General features: G+C 36.9%; 1 protein-coding gene across 2 annotated transcripts in view; it reads right to left on the reverse strand.

Annotated features, from left to right (window-relative positions):
• Window positions 1–26,262, reverse strand: part of UNC5C (unc-5 netrin receptor C) — a 385,680-nt gene that overhangs the window by 149,288 nt on the left and 210,130 nt on the right. For both annotated transcript variants that reach the window (XM_002804156.4, XM_015138825.3), the window contains exon 2: window positions 18,267–18,488. In XM_002804156.4, the coding sequence (XP_002804202.2) occupies window positions 18,267–18,488 (222 nt within the window). The remainder of the gene's footprint in view (window positions 1–18,266; window positions 18,489–26,262) is intronic.

Consider the following 26,262-nt stretch of genomic DNA (forward strand, 5'->3'; position numbering starts at 1 on the left):
GCTCTCTAGCTGCTATTCAAGGCTCTCCACAAATCAGATGTCACTTTTCTGTGGTGTTAGTTTTATTATCTCTCGCAAAAACATCAAAACATGATTGACTGTAAAGAAAATGATAATGGTACTTAAACACTATGACCTAGCATTTCACATCAATTTGTTCAACGTTTATACTGGAAAATACACTTTGAAAAATATTGCAAACATGAAATTTTGAAAATAACATTTTGTTATGTAATAAATTCCTCTGCATTTTGAGGCAGTTGGGCATAATATTAAAATCAAACATTCAGATATTTGAAAACCCTCAGAATTGTGTTATCTAACAAAATGTCAAATTAAAAATAAATTTTAATTGTCTGGAGCTAAGCATTGGACCATGGTAAAAAGCAACAAAGTTTCATGGACTTTATAAGTATTTTTTTCATTCATTTATTCAATTGGTATTTACTGAAAACCTACTGTGTGCCAAGCATATTATATTCCATATCATTTAAGTCTATGGTATGGTAAGCTGCTGTAACATTTAGACACCCCCTACTCCCAAGATGGACTGGCTGAAACATGTGACAATAAATGGTACATTCATTGTCATAACAATCTTAGGAAGGTGACCTTGTTCAGGGCAGCTCTTCTTGCCTTAGGCAGGAGTGAACCCAGATTCTGAGTATGTTTGGAACCTGTAATGTCTTCATGTTTATTCTACACTAGCATTACAAAGAAAAAAAAGAAAAATGACTGTTTCCCACTATGAGCTCCAATTCCCTGAGACATTTATGTAACTGTATAATATTGACAATTGAACAAACAGCTTCAATCATATGTCTATTCATATCTCCAGGCAAAGTTTTGTTCTTCTTCCTTTCTTTTACAAATGTATTGCTTCAAAGGACACATACTTTAGTGGATAAACAATTTCCACTAGAAGAAGAAGATGAAAGGTAGCTATTTAATATATGCACTTGGAGCCATGAGGTATGAATCACAGTAAATAATATTTTGCAATGATACTAACACTAATAAAGATGATGACATTTTCATGATTAGCTATGTTTTTAGTAAAGGAAAATTAATGGATAGGAATATTTAGCTTGAAGGATACATACAACACGCTGACAAACAAAACTGAGTTTCAGCATAAAAATGGATATATCATATAGAGAGTATACATGTGCACCTAACATCTCTGTGTGCATGTGTATGCATATTATTCATCTAGTATTTTCTTTTTACTTCCAAGTTGGAATGCATTTACTTCATATCTTATTATAAGCCCATTTGGTAACACTTCTGTCAGATTTCACTTGCATATTCACTGTTGAATAAATCAGTGGTTAATAAATGTCCTTGGAAATGTGTTTAGAGATAAATAATGAACTGCTGTATCTGATCATTAAGTGTACATCAAGTACACATTTTTACTCTCAGAATCCTAAAAGGAAGATAGCATGACCTACTCTATATATACATGGAAAAAAAGGAAATAATTATAGAGAAAACATGTAAAAGGAGCCTGGTTTATTATTCTTAAGTGGGTACATGATAGATCAAAATAAGTGTTATTACAACTGATCAAAAAATCCTACTGCAAAGGAAATAATAAATAAAGATGGAGAGTCAACCTTTCCACCATAAGTGCTTTTTGTTACAAAGCCAGGGACTTAGAGTGTGGGCCCAGCCCCACAGCATGCAAAACCGTGGGGCTCTCAGGATTCCAAGCCTAGCTTCCTCATCCTCTCACAGGCACTTAGGAGCTAACCACAGGCACACTTTTAATTTGTGGCAAGATGGTCTGACGAACAGCCTGGGAGGACAGCAGAAGTGAAAATACAGATCAAGTGCAGATAAAAATATGTTCACCTTGAAAAATACAAACAAGACTTTTAGGTAATAATGTACAGGGATGTACCTATTGAAAAATGAGAAGAATAGAACCACTGCTTTCTCATTAATAGTTTTCACAATCCCTTTTAGTTTGTATTCCAACTTCTGTCCATAATCCAATATCTGCACACTCCTTACATCTATACTTAAATAATATAGATTTTTGTCCCCTGTACATATCTTATAAATGTCAGTCCATCCACCTCAAAGTTTCTTGGTATTCAGCAAGTTTTTTAAAAAGTCTACCATGTAGGAGATCCTTTAGCAATACTTCAGGTATCACCCCTATTAAAAGTGAAGAGGGATCTGAGGTCCTAAGAAGAAAATTAACGACAGAGAATGGCTGTAATTTCATATATTCCTGATGGAAATCTCACTGCTTAGGGAAAAAAAAAAAAAAAAAAAAAAAAGAACACATATGCTAAAATAAAAGGGGAAAAAAAAGCAAAAATAAAAGGGAATGGGGCCACATAAAACCTCGCCAAAGATTCACGTGTTACATAAAGCAGCAGTTGGGACTTCACAAAGGAAATCTCTGCACTTTTTATTTCTGGTTCAGAGGATTTACATGCTCTTTCTAATGATCTGGGCCTTCAGCACTGGGTAATGTCTCCCAGTCCCCAGCTTAGCGCTCATGCAAAATTGAAGCACTTTGGAGGCAGTTTAGTAGCTGCAGATGAATCTCAATGTGCAGGAAAAGGCATAATGGCTGTTTAGCACTTGCTAGGAGAAGCTGAGGAAATCAGGGGGAAAAATCTATTGAACTCAAGCCATCTGGGAAGCCAACTGAGAGCGGCTGCATTAACAACGTGTTTACATTCCCATTGTGTTGCTAGGCCAAGCAAAAATAAGTGTGTGCGTGTGCGTGCACGTGTATATGTGCGTGTGTAAAGGAAATTATGAAGTGAAGCTCTTTTGACTGTATTGGCTATTTTGGTTTGGCTTTGGCAACAATGTGGAAAAAGAACTTGTATGAGAAGCGTGGCTATGAGAATGAGATGGGAGGGCTGTCACAGTGCAGGGGCTGGCAAGGATGCTGTGAGCAGGAGGAAAATGAGCGCTATGCAGAGCCTGGCTGTGCAGTTCTCTTCCTGTCTCTGGCCCTGAGTATTAGGCAGCAGACTGGGGGAGGCCTCAGAAAGCTGATAAAGAACACTAGGGAATGCTTTCATTGCCTGTTCCATTTATAGTTACTTTAGAAATACCGACCAAATGAGGGAAAACAGCCAGGTGAGTAAGTCCCTTTACGTTCAGTTCCCACCACTCCTACTCGGTCTCTCCACCATCACTTCCCTCCTGCACTGTCATATTAAGTGATTTTTTCTTGACAAATGTTTGGTGGCTGTAGTGGGCTGAATGCTGAATGGTGTCCCACAAAAGATATGTCTATGTCTGAATCCCTGGGACCTGTGAATCTTACTTTGTTTGACAAAAAGGTCTTTGGAGAAGTCATTAGTTAAAGGTCTTGAGATAAGGAGACAGTCTGGGAGGACAGCAGAGGGGAAAATACAGATCAGTGCAGATAAAAATATGTTCACCTTGAAAAATATAAACAAGAATTTTAGGTAATCCATATCCTGGATTATCCATGTGAGCCCAGAATCCAATGACAAGAGTCCTTGGAAGAGACACACAGAGAAGCAGACAGATGTGGAAGAGAAGGTGACATGAACATGGAGGCTGAGATTGCAGTGATGGAGCTGGAAGCCCAGGAGTGCCAGGGCAGCCACCAGAAACTGGAAGAGACAAGAAACAGATTTTCCCCTGGAGCTCCCCGAGGAGGGCAGCTCTGCTGGATTTCAGACTTCTAGCCTCCAAAACTATGAGAAAATACATTTCTGTTGTTTTAAGCCTAGGAGACAAATGCAGTGACTAAGGGCATTTACTGTCCATTCAAAGCCTGGATGCAGAAACCCGACAGAGCAAAAAGGTGAGAAGAAACTGTCTACCATGCAGTGTTTGTCTGGTTTCACAAATGCCCCCAGAATGGGTTTGGAGAGGCAGCCTCTTAGTCACTGAGGTCACTTCATACAGAGGGCATCACTGTCCAGGGTCACCCAGGGTGCAGCTATAAAAAGAGGTATGCCATTCACCCCCTGCCATTCCTGGACTCGCCTTGTACAGAACATTCCCCTGGGTTTTTCGGGTGAAATTTTAATTCACTTAAGCCTGAGAGTTCCCTGCATTTCCCCCAGGAGGCTGCTATCCTTCTGCTCTAGCGGTTTAATAGGCAGAGACAGGGGAAAGGATATTGAAGAAAGCAGGAGCTCTATCCATGTAACTCTATACCATAGGACTACCAAGGGGTTTCATGAATTTATTCTCAGAATGAGAGGCAAACCTGAGCAAATCGTAAAGCATACTCATTTCCCCCCATCTCTCTTTTTCCTCCTCTCTTTTGCTCCCTCCAGACTGGGATATCCTTAAGTGCAGTAATCAAGTCTTGGTTATGCCTCTACTTACAGCACCAAGTAAAGTATCTAGGTCACGGATTTTGAACAGAACATCTATGTACTCCCTCTCTGCCACACTTCTACAATAAATAGCATCTCTCTTGTGCCCTGGTTTTCAAGCCTGGCTGTACATTAGCATTACTAGAGAGCTTAAAACAAACAGACAGAGGAAAAGCTATGGCCTGTTCCCAATTAAATGATTATCTCTGGGGCTGGGGCCAGGACCTAGGTGTTTTCAAAAATCCCCCCTGGTAACTGTCAAGTGCAGCCAGGGTTGACAGTTCCTGCCCTAATAGTTCCTTGAGGCTCTTGCCTTCATGTTCTGGAAACTTTCTTCCAGAACACAATTTTTATAATCAGGTTAAACCTTTGATGAAATTAGAAATGAGTCCAAGGCTCCCTCATCTGAATTGCTTTTCATTGCAAGATACTGTATTTCCTACATGCTGTGCTTACTTTTTTGCCAGACCCTGATAGTTGGCTAATGGTAGTGCTCATGTTACATGGGCTGGTTTTTATATCTCCAAAAGGTACTATTTAGAGGATCTGGCAAGAATGGATATTTCAACAGGCTTCCCCAGGACTGGTCTGACAAGCACTAGCTGAGCGATGACTCAGGACTGATGATAAACACGGGGGAAGACAATATGATCCACAGCTAGTTAGCGATGTACCCCCGACTCAAGGGTTCGCATTTGATTATTCATCGATTGTGGAAATTTTTAACTAAAAAGTTCTTAATTGTGTTTTCAAAGATGGCAAAAAATGATAGGGTGAGAAGAGAGAAACAGCATCAGGATTTTGACCAAATTATTGAGAGAATAGTGGGTACTAAGATTCAGTGATACGGAAACAAATAGAATGGAATAATAGCCTGGATCATTATATCATAATTACCAACCAGTTTACTTATATTTAGCACAATAGGTTCAGACACCCAACAATAATATTTAAATTTTAGGAGAAAAGCTATGCTCTTTTGAAAGTGGACCCTCTCTTTTAAGCATACATTGTTTCTTAAACTTCCTTTAAAATGATGCTTAATTTGTTTTATATGATAACTCCAAACTCTTTTAAATGTTTCTTCCATGAAAATAAAGTAAAAGATGGCTCACGCCTGTAATCCCAGCACTTTGGGAGGCCGAGGTGGGCGGGTTGCCTGAGGTCAGGAATTCGAGACCAGCCTGGCCAACATGGTAAAACCTTGTCTCTGCTAAAAATACAAAAATTAGCCCAGTGTGGTGGTGGGCACCTATAATCCCAGCTACTCGGGAGGCTGAGGCAGGAGGATCACTTTAACCCAGGAGGTGGAGGTTGCAGTGAGCCAAGATCATGCCATTGTACTCCAGCCTGGGTGACAGGAGAGAAATTCCATCTCAAAAAAAAAAAAAAAAAAAGTAAAAGAGATTCTTCTTAAACCCTTCACATGCTTCAGCCAAAGGTTAGATTAAAAAGTACAATATGGCTTTTAACAATTGTGCTATTCTCACTTCGAAGTGGTCATATTAAAACTCAGCACACAGCATATGCATGGTTGCTGAGCACGTGGCAACATTGCTATAGCAACACAATCACTAGTTTTGCTCCTGAAATGCCTGTTTCAGTAGCATGTTATCTAGATGAAGAATGTTCCTTGGACTCCAGCTTCTTATTGTAGCCTCTATGTGGGCCTGAGGATGGATACAATTTGATTTTTTCTCTTCTGAATTTGGAAAAACACACACACATGCAAATATGTGGGTCTGTATTTACATATCTACTTATATGCATATTTTTGATTAAATTGTATTAATCAGTGCTTTCATCTTCACTGTGGACAAGAAGAGGAGTTATGTATTACAAGTAACCTTGCCCTAAGTGTTAATTGGCAGGGGAGAATTCCTTTGTGTTTATTACACTAAAAACTCTCACTGTGTATAATTTTAGAAAATTTCTCTTTTCCCCTAGTGAAACACAACTTGCTAAAATTGCATTGAAAGGTGAAATGTTTTCTCACCTTTACTTTGCAATCATGTTCTAGGCCATATCTGTGCAATAAATATATGCTATTAAAATTTTCTGTACAGTAGAAATTCAAACATTAAAAATCTTCCCCATGGGATATAATTAAATTAAAATTACATAGTTCTGCAAATAGGATATAGTCAGGGTGTTCCGGAGTATACACGGGGTCTATAATACTGATATTTGCAAATATTGGAATTACCAAAAATGAACAAATAACAATAACAATAAAAACTTCATGACAACAATAGATTAGAAACAAAAAGAATCTAAATGTGTAGCCTAAAAATTTTCAAGTACTCTCTTCTTTTTGTAAGCTAGAAAAAGAATGAAAAGAAAAACATTTATATGCAGAAGGTGAGCTCAAATAAGTCAGCTAGCAGAGATTCATCTGCGTCATATAATGGAAGCAACTGCAACAAACACTCAGGTTCTAGAACTCTGATCTAACCATGTTTTTGTAATTGCAGCTGAGTTTATGTTGGCCATGTTAGCCCAGGTGTTTAAAGACAAAGTCAACGTGAAATAAGGATGAATCAATTGTGAACACTAATAAACGAAAAATAAGATTTAAACATTAAAAAATCTTCCCCATGGGATACTGAATCTTCAAATACTGCATAGAAAATTTTAATAACATATACTTATTGCACAGATATGGCCTAGAACATGATTGCAAAGTAAAGGTGAGAAAACATTACACCTTTCAATCCAGGACAATTGATATTCTGTTATGACTAACCAGCAACTACTATCTTGTGAAGTTATCAGATTAACTCAGTGAAATAGCCTCATGTACTACATGGGTCCTTATCAATTTTCTATTTTTATTTACTCAGCCCTGGGGCCAGCCTCATACTGAAAAGAAAAAATTGTTAGTCTCTGGTATTGAAATAAGTACCTCTGAGAAAGAAATCAAATAAATAATTGATTTAAATTCCAGAATCATTTATCTTCATTGGCAGACAACTGTATTACAGATATAAAGCTCCATTCTTGCAAAGGCAATATTCCTACTGACTTAAATAACAAATTATGGAATGAGGTTCAAGTAGAGTTTTCAAATTTTATGCATCATTTACTAAAATGTAAGCAAAACCCACATAACTTCCTTTTGAAATTGTTCACTCTGTTAATGAGAACTGAGTTTAAAATGATTACATGGATAATAACAATTGGTGTGATAGGTATATTTAGTGTATAAAGTAACTCTTCTTACAGAAGATTAAGCTATCTTTATGTATTCCTCAAATTACCTATTCATGAAATATTCCAAATACACACTGTTGGTTTGTCTCACTAAATTTCAGTTACACAAATTTAGTAGGATGACTAGCTATAATCTCAGAAAATAAACTCATTGATCATTGCCTGTGCTTAGCACCTTGTTATAAACTACAGAAAAGAAAAAGCTTTACAAAAGATAAACCATACCATACCATTCCAATCTAGTTGGAGAAACAGAGATTATATATATTATATATACATGCACCTCTATTAATAAATGTATACATAAATATAACTTTAATAAATAACACATGATATTGAATATAAGACTGTGACTTCTGCACTTCAGAAATGGTTGAATATTGGCCAGGCACAGTGGCTCATGCCTATAATCCCAGCATTTTGGGAGGCTGAGGCAGGTGGATCACCTGAGGTCAGGAGTTCGAGACCAGCCTGGCCAACACAGTGAAACACCGTCTCTACCAAAAATACAAAAATTAGCTAGGCATGGTGGCAGGCATCTGTAATACCAGCTACTTGGGAGGCCTGGGCAGGAGAATCTCTTGAACCCAGAAGGTGGAGGTTGTAGTGAGCCGAGATCATGCCACTGCACTTCAGCCTGGGTGACAGAGCGAGACTCCATCTCAAAAAAAAAAGGTTGAATGCTGAATATTGATGATTTCATAGGGATTATCATAGTATTTCCACAATTACCATGAGTATAAAGAAAATGGAAGTACAAATAACAGAAATGAGGACATATTTACCTATGACTTGGGTTTTTATAGAAAGATTCATTCACAGTATTGCATTTGAGATACTTCTTTAAGAATGAATAAGGTGTTGACAGAGGTGGAGCGAAGAAAAGTATGGTATAAAGGATAATTAACTCATTCAAAATGTATTTATTGAGTCCCTACTAAGTACCCAACATCATGTTAAGCAGGAGCAGCAACAGTAAAAAAAGACAGACACGGCCCTGAATTTCATGAAGCCTTCTCTTGACCTATAATGTTTAGACTAAAGAGGGGAGAGATTTGGGGAAAGAGATGTGATAATTATCTTTTTCAAGTTATCTAAGACTAATAATAAGAGGACAAGATGTGAACAAACTTATTTTCTGAAGTTCCATGTGATGTAAGCAGGTTCACAAAGTCAAGATAATAAAAAATTAGTTTCACTCAATTTAATGAAGAGCATGCCAACAATTAATTAAGCTGAACTAAATGACTGCCATAGTTCTCAAAACTTAATGTTTCTATGATTATAATGCTCCAAACTATAAAGAAAAGAGTATGCATCACTTGATAGAGTTTATACAGATCTCCCGCAGTTCCCCTTTGAAAATCTGTGAGTGGCATTTCCTAAATCATCTCCTGGTGTGACATTAAGATCTCATGATATTTCAATAGAGATTCTGTGAAAAAGATTACAGTTGACAAATAGTAAAAAGGTTATCAGGTCAGGCGTGGTGGCTCATGCCTGTAATCCCAGCACTTCGGGAAGCTGAGGCAGGTGGATCACGAGGAGTTCAAGACCAGCCTGGCCAACATGGTGAAACCCAGTCTCTAATAAAAATACCAAGTTAGCTGGGCATAGTGGCACACGCCTGTAGTCCCAGCTGCTCAGGAGGCTGAGGCAGGAGAATCGCCTGAACCTGGGAGGTGGAGGTTGCAGTGAGCCGAGATCGCACACTGACTCTAGCCTGGTGACAGAGCGAGACTCCATCTCAATAAATAAATAAATAAATAAATAAATAAATAAATAAATAAGATTTTCTCATTAGAGACCTTTCCTTAGACTTTCACATGCTAATACAGAGGTCCCCAACCCCCAGGCCACGGACCAGTACTGGAACTAGGCGACACCGCAGGAGGTGTGCAACAGGTGAGAGAGCATTATGTCCTGAGCTCTGCCTCCTGTCAGATCAGTGGCAGCATTAGATTCTCACAGGAGCGCAAACCATATTGTGAACTGCACATGCAAGGGATATAGGTTGTATGCAGCTTATGAGAATCTAATGCCTGATGATCTGTCACTGTCTCCCATCACCCCCACATGAGACTGCTGCAGAAAAACAAGCTCAGGGCTCCCACTGATTCTACATTTATGGTGAGTTGTATATTCATTTTATTATATATTACCATATAATAATAATAGAAATAAAGTGCACAATAAATGTAATGCACTTGAATCATCCCTAAATTATCCCTCTCCCACTTTGTGGAAAAAGTGTTTTCCATGAAAACGGTCCCTTGTGCCAAAAAGGTTGGGGACTGTTGTGCTAATATACGTTTGCTATGGTCTCATTACTCATATCCCCTCAAATTCATATGTTGAAATGCTACTTCCCTAGGTGATGGTATTAGGAGGCAGGGCCTCTGGAAGGTGACTAGGCCATGGGGGCAAGTGTCATGAAGAATGGGTTACTGCTTTTATAAAAGAGACAAGGGAGGCACCCTTTGCCCCTTCTGTCATGTGAGGACACAGCAAGAAGGCACCATCTAGAAGGAAGCAGGCCCTCATCACACAACGAATCTGCTGGATATTGGATTTCCCAGCCTCCAAATCTGTGAGACATACATTTCTGTTCTTTATAAATGACCCAGGCTGTGGTATTTTGCTACAGCAGCCCAGATGGATTAAGATGACTTAGTACTTTCTCCAAAAAGGGAATATAATTACTGCAGCGTTTCCTACATTGGCTGCAAAGTTTTTGTTTTCTTGTTTTCCAAAATAACATCTATTAAGAACTTATAAGACACTGGTGGTTTGTTGAACACAGTTTAAGAGGAAAAACCCTATCAGCTTACTATACAAGGCATGTGGTAAAGGTGAAACTATGGGACAAGGCTAGAAAGTTTGATTAGGAGCCAATTATACTGAAGACTTTGAAGATAAGATCAAGGAGGATGTGCATTATTTCATGGACAAAGGGGAACCATTATATATTTTTAAGAAGGGGAATGACAACCACTTGGAAAAACCATTTGAACACTTGTCTTTTAGGCCTATAACTACTTGGAGAATAAACTGCTCGAAAAAAGGCCAAAATAAAGAAGATGTAGGTGGCTATTTAGATAATCAAAGAGGTATATATTAAAGAGTAGAAGGGGAGTAGAAGCAAGACTTAAAACAGAAGGATGATTTGAAAATAAATTGGCAATACTTGATGATCATTTTGCTTGTTGGAGTGAAGGATGAAGCTGAGATTTTAATTTTTGGTACCCAGATGGAGAGAAAAGGTATCTGAAATAGGAATACAAAAGGAGGAGGATTTTCATTGTTCCCACTCTTGCAACAAATGGGGTCTTGAGTGAGCACAGTACACCTAAGCTGAGGTTTGATTAGAAGCAATTCACTTAAATTTATGCCCAATTATAGCTTCTCTTCATCACTTCCTTTTTTCCATTAAGGATCACTGTTTGCTAATTGGCCAAAAGGCAAAGGCCTTCAAGAATGAAAAACCAGACCCTAAACACTAGCGTATGTTATTATATTAAAGAATCACAAAGGCCTGCATGTGGAAAACCTGACACAAAGCAAGGAAGGCAAATAAAAACATGAAAAATGCACATACAGCTGACACTCTGGAGCTGTTTTTCCTGGGAAAAGAAATAATTGTATTGCATAGCTGTTTTTTTAGACTAACTGTTCTGTGTTCAGTAGTTATGCAAAACTTAGGGAGACACCAGGCACAGGGCCAACAGCAAAGTTTTTGGAAGCAGAGAGCTCTGGGTTCATATCCTGGCTGCATCACTTCCTCATTAGGTGATTTGAGGCAAGTTTGTTTCTTTATCCTGCTGAGCCTCCGATTCCTAATTTACCAAAGGAGATTCTTAGAAATTATCTCATAAGACACTTGTGATGACTAAAGAACAGAATACATGTAAGGTGTTTGGGATAAGGCCTGGAACTTTTCTTTTTGTTGTGTTGACCTCATTGATATTTTCTGCTAACTTGAGAATAATTAAAGATGAAGAAGGAAAATCTCAGGGATTATTAAAATTTCAACATAACCATGGTTTTCTAAACCTCTTTGCTTCTTCACAGAGAAAAAATATTTGCTTTTAGATGGTAGATCTTAGGTACCATGGAAACTAGAGTTGAAAAGACTTCAAGTAAATAGAAAGCGAACAGCGGAGCCTGAGTTTTTCTTAAAAATGTAACCACAAAATATTGAGTAGATCATGATTTCTATGGAATTTTGAAGGCAACATAGGCATGTATTACTGTATTACCAAATCAAGAACTTTCAAATATTGAAAATTTCTAAATGATTTATTATAAGCTGCTTTCTACTTTTCTGTTTCTTATATGTAAGAAATGCAATTGTGGTTTCAATGATGGAAAGGCAAAGAGTAATGGTAATGAATGATCTTCAATCAGTACATTTTGTTATGATCAATGGATAGATATAATCAGTGAGTATAAATAAGTATTTGATTCCTATTTAATGATTTCCTAATTTAAAAGACGATCTTATGAGTTGGAGAAGAAATTTGTTTTATTTTAGTTTTATTGTCTTGCAGTTTTTAAATACGAAGTTACCTTTGATAGATATTTTATTGAATGTAGTCAACTTTTCTTAGTCTCAAGGTAATGTAGCTTGGTTGTCACTAAATATCCTTCTAAATATGATTATAAGGCAGCGGTATGTATAAAAACAACTTGTTTGCAATGTCTCTTCTCTGTCTTATCATAGGATAACCAGATTTGATTTTTTCCAATACTAAGAAAATTTACCTGATTTGAAATACATTTCAGGACTTAATGTATTCTAAAATTTCTTGCTATTAAGAACCAATAAATCTCCAACAATACTACAGTCAGACTCCAGTTGAGAAGCAAAGTTGCAGGGCGAATCTAGCTTCAAGAAAAACCCCTCAACCCCCACCCCTAAAAAAACAAATGCCTTTATTTCAGTTGCATTCATGATATTCTGATCTCACAGGAAAGCAAAAAACTTTAACATAAAAAGCCTACAAATTTCTCCACCAATATTTGTCCATATTGGGGATTTATGATAGCAGGCAAAGAGAGGCAATAAAGTGGTACGGGCTTTTGTTCAGGTTTCATTATTTATTATGAAAATAACACATTCACAGGATTGAAAAAAAAAAAAAACAAACCTCAAACAATAAAAGTCCCTTTATCACCCCAGACTCTAAGGTGTCAACTGCTTGTTATATGTTTCTCCAGAAAAATTCTAACGCACCTACAAATATACATGCATCCTCTTTCTTTATACATGGAAGCATATCACACACAGTACACAGTCTTCTCTACTTTGGCTTTCATTCTAAGTTTTATCTCAGAGAGTTTTCTATAGCTTCATATATATCTGATGCAACCTCATTGTTTTAAAATGGATGATGGCCAGGTATGGTGGGCCTCTTCCCCTGTAGCTCCAGTGATATGGACAGGAAGAAGGGAAATACTGAGTTGAAGAGGGCAGTTCCCCAGCAAAGGCCCCATCCTCAAGCCTGGAAACTACAGCCCCCTGTTTTCCTGCCCAAGTTACCTTTTTTGGCCTGCCCTGCCCCTCTATCCTGTGCTCGCATAAGCCCCAGACCTTAGCTGGCAGAGAAACAAGCAGCTGAATGTCGAGAGAAGCAACTGAGCATCGGAGACTACAGATAGACGCAGTATAACTTCTGACTGCATGACTTTGGAGAGGAGGAGCCTGGCCGCAGATGGCCGGGCTTCACGGAAAGATCACCTTCTTCCCATATCATCCTCTTTCCAGCTCCCTTTCTGCTGAGAGCCACTTCCACCGCTTAATAAAATCCTACGCATTCATCACCTTTCAAACTGTTCCTGTGACCTGATTCTTCCTTAATGCTGAAAAAGAATTCAGGACACACTGGGTGCAGGAACCCAAAAAGGCTGTCACAATGACTCTTCACGGAGCTGTTCACGTTTAAGGCATCTGTGGAGGCAAAGCTGAAAGAGCACCTTTTATAACACGTGCCCTCTGGGGCTCCAAAGCTCTGTCACAGGCAACTTCCAGTCACTGCTGCAGGCTGGTAAAGGGTTCCTTCCTGCTGGAGCCCAAAGGCACTCGCCCCAGCTCCTGCACCCCCTCACCTGCACGCTCCTCCTCTCAAAAGGTGTTTGAGTGTAGCTTAAAGAGTAAATGAGCCATACCCCTGTTGCAAGCCCCAGAAGTGGTCGAGGGAACTCTCCTGTTTCACCAGTGCATTGGGAGGCTAAGGCAGCAGGATCACTTGAGCACAGGAGTTTGGAGACCAGCCTGGGCAATATAGCAAGACCCCATCTCTACAAAAAAAATGAAAAATTAGCCAGGCATGGTAGTGTGCCTGTAGTTGTAGCTATTTGGGAGGCTGAGGTGGGAGGATCATTTGAGCCCAGGAGTTTAAAGCTTGCAGTGAGCTATGATCATGTGACTGCATTCCAGTCTGGGAGACAGAGGAAGACCCTGTTTCCAAAAAAATAAAAAATAAATTTAAAAGTATCACCGTAGGGATAAACAGTCCCTGATATGCAACTGCAACAAAGGTTCAATGGCCAACCTTTGTGCACATTTGGAATTATATTTCAGATAGTTTCTAGGTTTGTAACTACTCAGTAGAAGCTATATACCTTTCAATATTGAAGGTATTTTCAAATTGGCCTTCAAAAAGATTGTATCAATTTAAACACCCATCAACAAATTATGCCTTTAATCAACACCATATGTTAACAAACGTTTTGATCCTGATGACATCTCCTTAGATACTTAATTACCATTTACACTGCTGTTCCTGTATCTTGTTGTGTCAACAACTCTGCTCAATTTTCTATTGGGTTGCTGATCTTTTCTTTAAATAGAGTTTTGAGCTATTTATATATTTATAAAATTAGCCTGTTGGCTAATAGATAGCCACAGATACTATAACTAGTTTTTAATTCTGTCTCTTGGTTTTGTTTGTGGTTTTCTTACTTTGGATATTCATGTTTAATGATGCCTTCCTGTAAGACTTATAGATTGTGTGTCCCGATTTAAAAGACTATGCTCACCACTGAAACCAACCAACCAACTGCCAAATTTTCTCCTAATGATGATGGTGATGGTGGCGATGATGATGATGATTTTAAGCCCCAACATCTAGCATTTATTTTGTTCTAAAGAATGAGATAGTTTCAGGTTTTCTTTATTATTTTTCAATTTGAACTTCCTATCTTGTTTTATGAAATAATTTACGGAATAAACTATTTTCCTCACTGGTTAAAAAACTGATCTTTATTACATTCTAGGTAATGTAATAGGTACAAATGCCTTAGGTGTTTGTTTCTTGATCTCTATTTTAATCCATTAATCTGTATGTTTTATCCTCTGCTAAGATCAAACTCTTTTAACTTCTTTAGCATTATATTTATAATGAGTTGGGTCTTTCTCATTACTCTACTATTTAAGAATTCTCTCAGCTATTTTCCCAAATTATTTTTAATAAAATGATGGTGACATTACAGATTCATTTATAAGTATTAGACATTTAAACATATTTGACCTTTCCATTCAAGAGTAATGTGTGTTTCCTTAATGTAAGTCATGATATCTTTTTGTCTCTAAGTAGGATTTTTAAATTTCCTTTAAAAAATTCTGCAAAATTTTTGTTAAGTATATACCTACATGTTTTCTTTTACATAGCTATTCTAAATCACATCTTTTACTGCATTTTAATTTGAATTGGCTGTCTGTACATAGGAAAGTTGGTTGTTTATACAAATTTTTTATCAGCTATTTTCTCTATTCTCTTGATTTAAAAATTTTTTTTCTTTTAAAATGCATACATTTTCCAGGAGCACAAAATCACATAATTTGTCATAAATGATGATTTTCCACTTTCTTTACTATTTTTGTACCTCTTCATTACTTGTGTTGTCTAATGGCACTGGCTGGTAGATTAGAATAATACCAATTAATAATGGTATCTGTGAGCATCTTTGTCTTTTTCCTAACTTCATTCTTTTTATTTGTAGTAAGTTATGGGATATAAGTATAATTTGTTGCATGAATAGATTACATAGTGGTAAAGTCAGGGCTTTTGGAGGTATCCATCACCTGAATAACATACACTGTACCCATTAAGTAATTTCTCATCACTTACCCCCTCACCCATCTGCACCCTTCTGAGTCTCCATTGTCTATCATTCCACACTCAACATCCATGTGTACAGATTATTTAGCTCTCACAAGTGAGAATATGTGGCATTTATTAATATATTTCTGGGTCTGAGTTACTTCACTTAACATAATGGCCTCCAGTTCCATCCATGTTGCTGCAAAAGACATGGTTTCAGTCTTTTTTATGGATGAATAGTATTCTATTGTTTGTATATACCACATTTTCTTTATCTGATTATCCACTGATGGACACTTGGGTTGATTCCCTATCTTTGCTATTGTGAATAGAGCTATGAAAAATATATGAGTGCAGGTATCTTTTTGATGTAATGATTACTCTTCCTTTGGGTAGGTACCAAGTAGTGGGATTGTTGGATTAAATGGTGTGCTATTTTTAATTCTCTGAGAAATCTCCATACTGTTTTCCATAGAGGTTGTACTAATTTACATTCCCACCAAGTTTTTCCTAACTTTAAAGGTAATACTTACATGAGTCTAGTATGTTAGCTTTTGGCTGGATGCTGGCTTTTTTTTTTTTTTTGTAAAGTTTTGGATGAAAATGAAAGCTCCCAATAAAGCTATATTATATTTCACTCCATTCCTGAATCTCAGGAGAACTGAGAAAGTATTGAATTTCCTAAATCATCCCTTAGTTCTCATCTGTCTCTCCTGAATTTAAATGAAAACATGCAAACTATTTTAGTTTATAGTTAATTTAAAAGGTAGTCTTAATCATTGATGTATATAATATTAACGAATTTTGTGTAGAATTATTAAAAATAAGGGTTTCACAGAAAGGAAATCTCTCTCAATATATGTGTATAAGTGTGTGTGGGTGTGTTACCAACATAGCATGAAATTGTTAGAAGCATTCAATATTAGAATAGTTTTGTTTCTATTTATAATCTTCCTATATAGGCATTTCATTATTTTAGTAAAGATAAGCCTGAATATGTTGTGACATATTTGAGCTTTTGTGATTTCTTTCTCTTTCCTTTTATCATTAAAGCTTATTTGTTTGAAATCTGTACAAATACGTGAGCTGAAACAAATACAACTCAATCCACTTGAGATTTTGAAGACATCTGGTGGAGTTATTTTCTGAGTAATTAGACCAAGAGGTGGGACAATTCCCTGAAGTAAGCTACCCTACAATTGGATACCCAGTTGTATCTGCAGTCATCAGCTTGCATTCAGTGAGCATATTGATTCACAAATTGACAAGCAATTATGTAGAGTTGCCACCTGATTTTCCAAAGACCATTTATGTTATAAAGAATATGCCCCAAATGCTTTTTAAAAAGTTGCCTCTTCTCAGTCCTCTCATAGTCAGTTCTGTTTCTTTATGTTCTGTCACCTCAATATGCTATTTACTTTGTTGCAGACCTTGAAAGTAGAAAGTAGAGCCCTCAAGTGCTGGTCTCTACTTGTCTCTGGTTAATCCAACACTTGGGCACAAATATGAATTATTTACAATTTGGATTTTGAACATGTGTATCCATTTTGGTATAGAAAGACATCTATGAAGGATAACAAAGATATTTAAATGCTTCAATTTTTGTCATGCTTGATATTCTTTGGCTTGAAAACGTTGAACAATAAAGTATTAATACTTAAATATATGTCAACATTACAAAATCATAAGTCTGGAAGATATCTGAAAGTTCAAAGAGTTATTCTCTCTGTTGGAGAGCAAAAACACTTATACTACCATGGAAAGATATATATGTTTCCAATTTAAAAGAACTCCAGGAGATTCCACAACCACCCTAACTTATCCATTGTGTAGCAGAAAATTGCTATCAAGAAAGTTTCCTTTATATCTAATTGAAATCCCACAGGTTATTAGAATCTACTTCATCCTTTCTTTGCCTTTAGTATTTTATCTTTAAGGATGGTATTTACAGAGCAACAAAGTCAGGAGTTTTAACCATGCCGCGGCAAAGATAATCAGATCAAGACCCTCTGAGAAAGGGCTACAATTACCATTTCTTCTGTTCATGGATCCTACACTATCACTGTTCTGAATCACCCTTAATTTAATTTTAGATAAGAGTTAGGAAGTTAGGATTCACTTTTGGATGTAAATTATGAGTATAAGATACTTTGAATCTACGACATTTACAAATCCTTAACAAATATAAGGGCAAACTACGCACATGGATTAACATTAGACAGTAATGTAAACACGTTCAATTTATCCTAGTTAAAAATGCTTCCCAGATCTCAGGCTATTTAGATCTGACTACCACGCAAGTGCAATTCAAGAATATTATTTGCTAGGGCATTTAACATTGTCAGTCTATTCATTTGCATTATTTATCTTCTTAAGTATGAACCATGTTTTAATCTCATGTAGTCCAACGGGAATCAAGTCAAGATTTATTCACGCCATTTTACTTTTCAACACATGAAACAAGATCACCAAATCTTAACCAACCAATTCAAAACTTTTTTTCAAAGAATAACTCCATTTTCCATTCTACTAATTGAAATTATAGTATGGCCCCAGGCTAGAGTAGTGAGTAACTGAATCTTGAACTGCAATGCAAATGCAATGGAAAACTCACCGGAAGTTTCATCTACTCTTTCATCTACTATGTGGTCCTTCTGATGAACCCATTCACTATTACACTTGAAATAGATCTGGGTGGCAGGGCTGGCTTTACAGTACAGGTTCACAGGCTTATTCTTCACAATATAAGCTTCTTCAGGCTCAATAAGGAAATGTGGCAGAGGCTCAGGTGGATCAGAAGGAAAAGTTTCTGGGAGTTCATGAAAAAAGTCGTCGTCTGAGAAACGAGAAGAAAGTGGAAAATGGTTAACACATTGTAACAACTTGCCTTTTATTTGCTAGTTGTGTAAAAATAATGACTTATAAATGCAGTAATTAAGGGATTTGAATGCCTGCTGTGTGTTAGGCAGTATGTTAGATCTATTGACTGGTCGTTTAACTAAGGATATAGATTATTATTCCCATTTCTATACACAGCAAAACTCAACATCAGGGAGGATAAATAAGTTGCCCTGAGCACATAGGTAGTAAATAGCAGAGCTGAAACTGGAATTCATGTGTATCTCAATTCAAAACCATGATCTTCCCAATGTATCACTACATTTCCTATTATAGAGTGTCACCCTTGAGAGCAGACAAAAGCAAGAGCAACTTCATTAGAAACATTTCTTTGAAAAGCATAAAGCTCATAGATAAAGCTTACATCCTTTGCAAGGAGATGAGCAGAAATATTAGAAACTTTAATTAAAGATCTTTACATTCAAACTCAAATCTGTTGTTATTTTCAAAAGATGTCATTGTGTGAAATATTCATTCAACCCAAAATTTAAAAACCACTTTAGATAATTTGCACACTTTGAGATACATTTTAAACCTGGATTCTGCATGATTCAAAATAAAAAAGTAATAATAAAAGTGCTTTGTATAATAAAACCTATTCTTGTGTTGTACAAAAGTCAAGGTAAAAACAGTCTTTTCAATACATCATAAATAAGTTCAGCCTAATAATAATCTTCCAACTGGGATAGAGGAGAACAAAGCTATTACTAATTCCCCAAATTGGTTACAAACACGTCATGTGAAAACTCTGATGTCAAAATTAAAAATTTTTACAAGTTCTTTAAATGTACTTTTTATTCAGTAGTAAATATAGAGTATGGTATTGATACTTAAAGGCTGGTTGCTCACATGTTGTCTTGAAAGTCATTTTATTTCTCCTTCAGTTGTTGCCCTGTGTTGGAAGATAGCCATTGGTATAGTGGACATCTATCTGTCCACTAAGAAAACTGGCTTGGAACTTTTTTCACTCAAGTCATAAGATAGCTGTCAAATAGTAATGATGTCCGGTCTCTGCTAATCTATTTTGCAGTAAAAATTGACTTCACTTGCATCACTGGACAAAACTAGCATTCAAAGCTGCCCACAGTAGTAAATTTATGACACTGAAATGTAAATGTTGTTTCCTATACCTAGATATTTTTTCTCACTTTACCTCCTTAATTTGCTTTCTTTTGGCAGGGCATCACGTCTAGTTTTTCCATTGTTGAACATCAAGGACAAAAATTGTCAGCTTACTAAAGAATAACCTTGTTTCCATCAATTGCAGCTCCTTTAGTCAATATGCAAGAACATTCAAGACTGCTTAAATAAACATAGCTCAGAAAGGAAAAGGGATGAGGAACTGAACTATTGACAAATCCATCAGCATGAAACTGATGTCTTGAAGGTCTTATCCAATTTTTTTTCTAAAGCACTTACTGTTATATGTGATGATGGACAGTGCTGATAATCAAAAAAGCTCCAAAAAACATGACTCAAATTCTATAGAAGTTAGCTATTGTTTTTAATTATTACTATTCATGATGGTGGTCAACTAGATTTTATTTTTTAACTATGTTTGTACACACAAAAACATGTGAATGTATTTAATAACTATATTTATTTAAGCACGCAAAGTATAATAAATCTTTCAGCCATTATTTCAGAAGATAAAACTGAAAAGGAATGATTGCAAGATATAGATGATTGCATGCAACCTTACCTTATTAAGTAATATAGCAAAAGTATTTATATGTTCACATGCTAGAGAAAACTTTACAGGCACTAAAAACTGATTACTCTGCCTTGCCAAAGCGTATATCTCTTTCTTCTGATTATTTTATTGTAAACTACTGAAAAGACAAATGGAAGCAAAAAACTCACACATTTTAAAGTCAAAAGCAGCTCTGTTAAGCGCTGGGAAAAAAGTAATAACAATATATTTAGACAATGTATGGGCACACTAACTTTGTATTTCCTTAACTTTGACTTTTAAGACAACATGATCAAAACAAGTAAAGAGAAATGAACCTATATCTTGGTTTGAGGTTTCACACAGTATTGATTTTTCAAGACATTTGTTAACACTTGAAAATACAACTTATTAAGGAAAATTTCTATCATTAGAAATGTTTTAATTTAATAAATCCAGTTTTTCTTTTACATATCATTATAGTTTCGGCAGAACCAATCTCTTAAAAGTTGATCTAGAGAGATGCCTTGGCCAACCCCAGCATATTAGTTTATTAAGATTTCATATAATATTCACAAAGCAAATTCAAGCCTATGCCCTGGATGAATTCCTGTTACAGGCAATATGGCATATCACTTCTATTACTCAATTCAGTTGTTGAGAATGATATTAATATAGAAAATTCAAGATCTTGGGTTAGTAGATACGTACAGTGGGACAGATATGATAAAATGCAAATAAGCTGATTATCAGTAGGCTCACCACTGTTGTGAAACCCTCACCTTCTCCACATACAATATATGACCTGGGTACCTTACTCAACCATGGAAGTTGGTCCCACCATCAAGTTAAACATACTAAAAGAACACTTTCTGATTCTTGCTCCATACAAAACTGTTAAGTTTCAGCATTAATTCTGAGATACAGTGTTATTTTAGAAATCATCTTTTTATGAAACTGTATCCTAACTTTTTTCTTTTCTAGAGAAAGTTTTGAAAATCAAACAAGCAAGCCAATTCTCTTCAACTAAAATAATAGATGAAAACTTATTTAAACATCCAGCATGGCTATAGCTACACGTATTTAAAGATAAAAAGTGCTCAGCTACAAATACCATTTATCCTACATGAATATTTAGCTCCTCTGTGCAATGCATTTGCCAGTCATACAAGGGGAGGAATCTACTTTTCAGTTTTGTAATTTGTTTTATAAGACTATTACCAATTTTCAAAAAACTAGAAATATATAACAAATGCTTAACACTAGAAATGAAACTCTTTGAAAGCAGGGGCTATATTGTTTTCATTTTCATTTTCCATAAGTCTAACACATTATATGGGGTAAATAAAAATCTTACAAATGCATGAATATTATACTAAGGGCAACTTTGGTCATTTCTAAGAGATTCACAGAGGATTTTAGAGTTTATAGTGCCTCAGATTCATTTACAATTATAAGATGTTTTAACAATAGAAATATCTACAAACAGGACTGGCTACAAAATTTGTGTGGCCCAATGCAGAATGAAAATTCAGGATCCCTGGTTAAAAGTTTATTAAGATTTCTGAGATGGTGACAGCAGAACATTAAACCAAACACTGGTCCTGTGTGACAGCCAGCCCTGTCTACAAATGTCAGTTAAATGAGCATGTCACTTCATGGAAAGTCTGAAAAATGAAATTGCATCTTTATTATTGGATATTCATTTTGGAACTTTGTTTTTCCCAGCTTCTTGTGGTAATTAGATATTTTCTAAAGGAAAACATAATTGTTCAGACTGAGAATCTCAGGCTCGTATCAATTCTCTAAGCAAGTGTATTTGCAATGGTGTGCAAGGGAAGGTGTGTGACTTTATGTGTTCGTGGCCTTCCTTTGGATGATCCCTAGTGCCCATCAAAGGGCCTCTGATCCAAAATAAGTAAAATCCTGCCATGCTAAAATTTTTACTTTTTCAGGGCATTAAAGGACTGCTGAACCCATGGAGATAAGAAAGTTTGTGATTCCACCCTGAGGTGGTAGACTGTTTACTGAGATCAGTACCTTTCATGCAATTCATATTACCATACTAGAAAAAAAAACCCACATAACAAAATAACTTAAAAAACCAGCTTTATGATACTATTAAGGTCATGCTGCAAAACTTGAAGCTATAAAAAAAATTGATTTTTTTTTCTTCAAGGACATCAGTGAGTACATCCTCTTACCACTTTATTTCTTAATATAAATATCTGAAGGAGTGATATTAGGGTGATAATAGGAATTCAGTCTGTGAACAGTAACTTCAGACTGTGAACTTATTTCTGGCAACATGCCACAGGTATCCCAAATTATTACATTTTCTATAAATGCACACCTCGGCTGCTGGCATTGACTGCATCATGCTATCTGGGCAAAATGACTTGATAAATTAAGTTGTGAAACAAGTTTTGTACTTGTAGTTCATTCAAATTAACAAGGTAAATTTCCAGAGTTGCTTTTGTTCTGTACATTGAACTCAGTATTAATTTAATGCTTTTTTGATTTAGATATAATGTTATTATTCCTTTTACCCTCCTCCGATATTTGACTTAATTTTCCATTTTCTACTATTACTCAATACTGACATTCCAACAGTAGTACCATTTTTATCTTGATATCAATAAATCTCAGTATTTCCTTTTTTCTGTTATCTCACATAGGCTTTTGCTTTTTCATTTACATCCAAGAAGAGAAAGCTTTTCGCCATATATTATTTTTATAGACTTTCATTCCACCTAATTCTTCACCGGAAAATATTATGCTATGAACATCAATCTGGGGAGCTTTAGGTTGCTGGTTTTATTGCTATATATCAAGCCTTAATTTTCATCAACTTAATACATAAGTTTCTATATTTCTGAATCATAAGACTTAAACTATTATTGCTTATATCATAAAATATGGACCATTATCTCTTTGTCTGAGACTTAAAGTGTATTCTTCTGAAATGGAATTTACTTCCAAGTGATTCGAGAGCAATTTAAAATGAATGACTGCAAAGCTAATTTTATCTGCATTTGGCTACCCATCCATCAGAGAGATAATTCATGATATATTACAACAAAAGGCAGCTGGAATTAACTATTTGAATGAGACTCCAGCTTATTTTTAATATTTTGATTAAAATATCCTCAGGAAGGCAAAGACTATGGTCTATATTTCAAGCAATATATTAATGGATTCATCATTTAAATTCAAGTTGTTGAATACATAATGCCTTAAATGTATTACATAACTTGGAAGTACTGAATGATTTCTAACTTCAAAACAAACTTTCTTTTGTTTTTAAAGAAATACTTGCCAAATCATGCCCATACATTAGTAATAACAATATACAGCTAATGTGCTAGTTGATAGCCACTTAACCCTGAAAAAGAGGCACCTTTTTCTGCCTGCTTAAGCCTTCATGATCTCTGACTTTTATTAATTAATCTATCCTCCTAAGTGTTTTCCTGCCTATCACCTCTACCTCTGCCATGTAGTCTATGGTGTGGTCTTAGAAAACATTTTCACAAAAACAACTTTACCTCTTTTTCAAATAATTTAATAAATGTAATATAATGTTTTTTGCAAAATAAAATTTTTGCTTACCAGATTAGCTAAAAAATACTGAATGATTGATGAGGAGGTGAAAAAATGTACAATTGCATATACTGGCTGGAGTGTAAATGGGTATCACAGAAGACATAATTTGACAATATAAGTAAAAATTAAGTCTCTGCATATCTCCAAATAAGCTATCCCACTTGTTGGAATCCATATTACAGACAGAATGACATGAAAATGTAAATACATATGTACAAATATGTTCACTGCAGCATTATTTGTCTAAAGAATATCTGATATATTACAAAAAAAGGCAGCTGGAATTACTCATTTGAATAAAACTGAGAACAACTGACCGCCAACTGAGGAATGGTTAAATAATTTCTGAAACATCCAAGCAAAAGTATGCTGCCTGGCCAATAAAAATAAGAAAGCGGATTTGTATGTGTTGAACTAGAAGGGCAAGCAAATAAAACAAGTTTTTGGCCAGTTTGTATAGAATTATACCACTTTTTGTAAGAAAGAGAGAAAGAGAAAGAAAGAAGGAAGGAAAGAAAGAAAGGAAAGAAAGAAAGAAAGAAAGAAAGAAAGAAAGAAAGAAAGAAAGAAAGAAGAGACGAGGGGAGGGGAGGGGAGGGGAGGGGGAAGGGGAGAGGGAGGGGAGGGGAGGAAGCAGAACAAGATAGCCAAAGGAAGCCTTCATTGATTGTCTTCCCTGCAGGAACATCAAATTGACTATATACACCATAAAGCACCTTCATAAGAACCAAAACTCAGGTGAGTGATCACAGTACCTGGTTTTAACTTCCTATCACTGAAAAACGCACTGAAGAATGTAGGAAAGATGGTCTTGAATTGTTAATGTCACCACTCTCCCAACTCCTAGCAGTAACTGTGAGGTGTGCAGAGAGAATCTGTGTCCTTGGGCGAGGAAGAGGGCAGGGGTTGTGCGACTTTGCATTGGAACAGAGTGCCACCCAGTCACAGCAGAAAGCAAAATGGGGCAGAATTCAGCTGGGGCCCAAAGAGGGAGCATTTATACTGCCCTAGCCAGAGGGCACTCACTCATCCTTACAGTCAGAACCTGAGTTCTATTAAGCCTTGTCACCATGGGCTAAAGCCTCTAGGGTCCTAAATAAACTTGAAAGGCAGTCCAGGCCACAAAGACTACAGTTCTTGGGCAAATAATGGTTCTATGCCAGGGTCGGAATCAGTGGACTTGGGGAACATGCTACCTAGTGAGATACCAGCCACGGTGGCTAAGGGAGTGCTTGTGCCACCTCTTCCCTAACCATGGGCAGCACAGCTGACAGCTTATAGGAGACATTCCTTCCCTCTGCTTGAGGAGAGGGAAGAGTAAAGAGGACTTTCTTTTGTCCCTTAGCTACCAGCTCATGCACAGTACGATAGGGTACCGGGCAGTCCTGAGGCCCATATTCTAGGCCATAGCTGCCAGGTGACATTTCTAGAGCCACTTTGGACCAGAAGCAAAACTACTAGGGAAGGACCAAGTCCTGGCAGAATTAATCACCTGCTGACTAAAGAGACCTTAGGCTCTGAATAATGAGCAGCAATACCCAGGTAGTACATGCTGTGGTTCTGGAGTGAGACTCAGAGTTGTGCTGGCTTCAGATGGCTTCAGATTGAGCACATTCCCAGCTGTAGTGAGAGTGGGCTGGGATGAGACTCCTTCTGCTTGAGAAAAAGGGAGGGAAGAATAAAAGGGAGTTTGTCTTGCATGTTAAGTACCAACTCAGCCACAGTGGGACAGAGAACCACATGAATCCCTTGAGGTTCCCAATTCCAGGCCTTGGCTCTTGGATGGCATTTCTGAACCTTCCCTGGGCCAAACGGGGGCCCACTGCCCTGAAGGAAGAGTCACCACAAGCTGACTAAAGAGCCCTTGGGCCTTAAGTGAACATTGGTGGTAGTCAAGCAGTACTTGCTGTTGCCTGGGGTGGCAGTGGCCGTGGAAAAAGACTCCTCTGATGGTGGAAAGGAGATGGAAGAGTGGGAGAAACTTTGTCTTGTGGCATGAATGCCAGTTTAGCCACAGCAGAATAAAGTTCCAGGTAAATTCTTAAGGTTTCTGACTCCAGGCCTTGGCTCCTAGATGTTATCTCTGGACGCGCACAGGGCTGGAGGCAACTTGCTTCTCTGGAGGGAAGAAGCAAGGCCTGGCTGGTTTTGCTGCTAGAGTCCTAGGGCCTTGAGAGAACATAGATGATAGCCAGGCAGTGGCTACCATGGGCCTTGGGTGAGACCCAGTACGTGCTGGATTCAGGTCTGACCCAGCATAGTCCCAGTGATGGGTAGAGACAGGGATGCTTATGTCACTCCTCTTCAAGCTCTAGGCAGCTCAGTAGACTGAGAAAGAGACTCTGCTTGTTTGGGAGAAAGTAAGGGAAGAGACCAAAAGTCTCTGCCTAGTAATTCAGAGAATTCTTCCAGATCTTATCTAAGAACACAAAGGTGA

This window comes from Macaca mulatta, chromosome 5, assembly GCF_049350105.2.
Source record: "Macaca mulatta isolate MMU2019108-1 chromosome 5, T2T-MMU8v2.0, whole genome shotgun sequence".
Lineage (NCBI taxonomy): Eukaryota > Metazoa > Chordata > Mammalia > Primates > Cercopithecidae > Macaca > Macaca mulatta.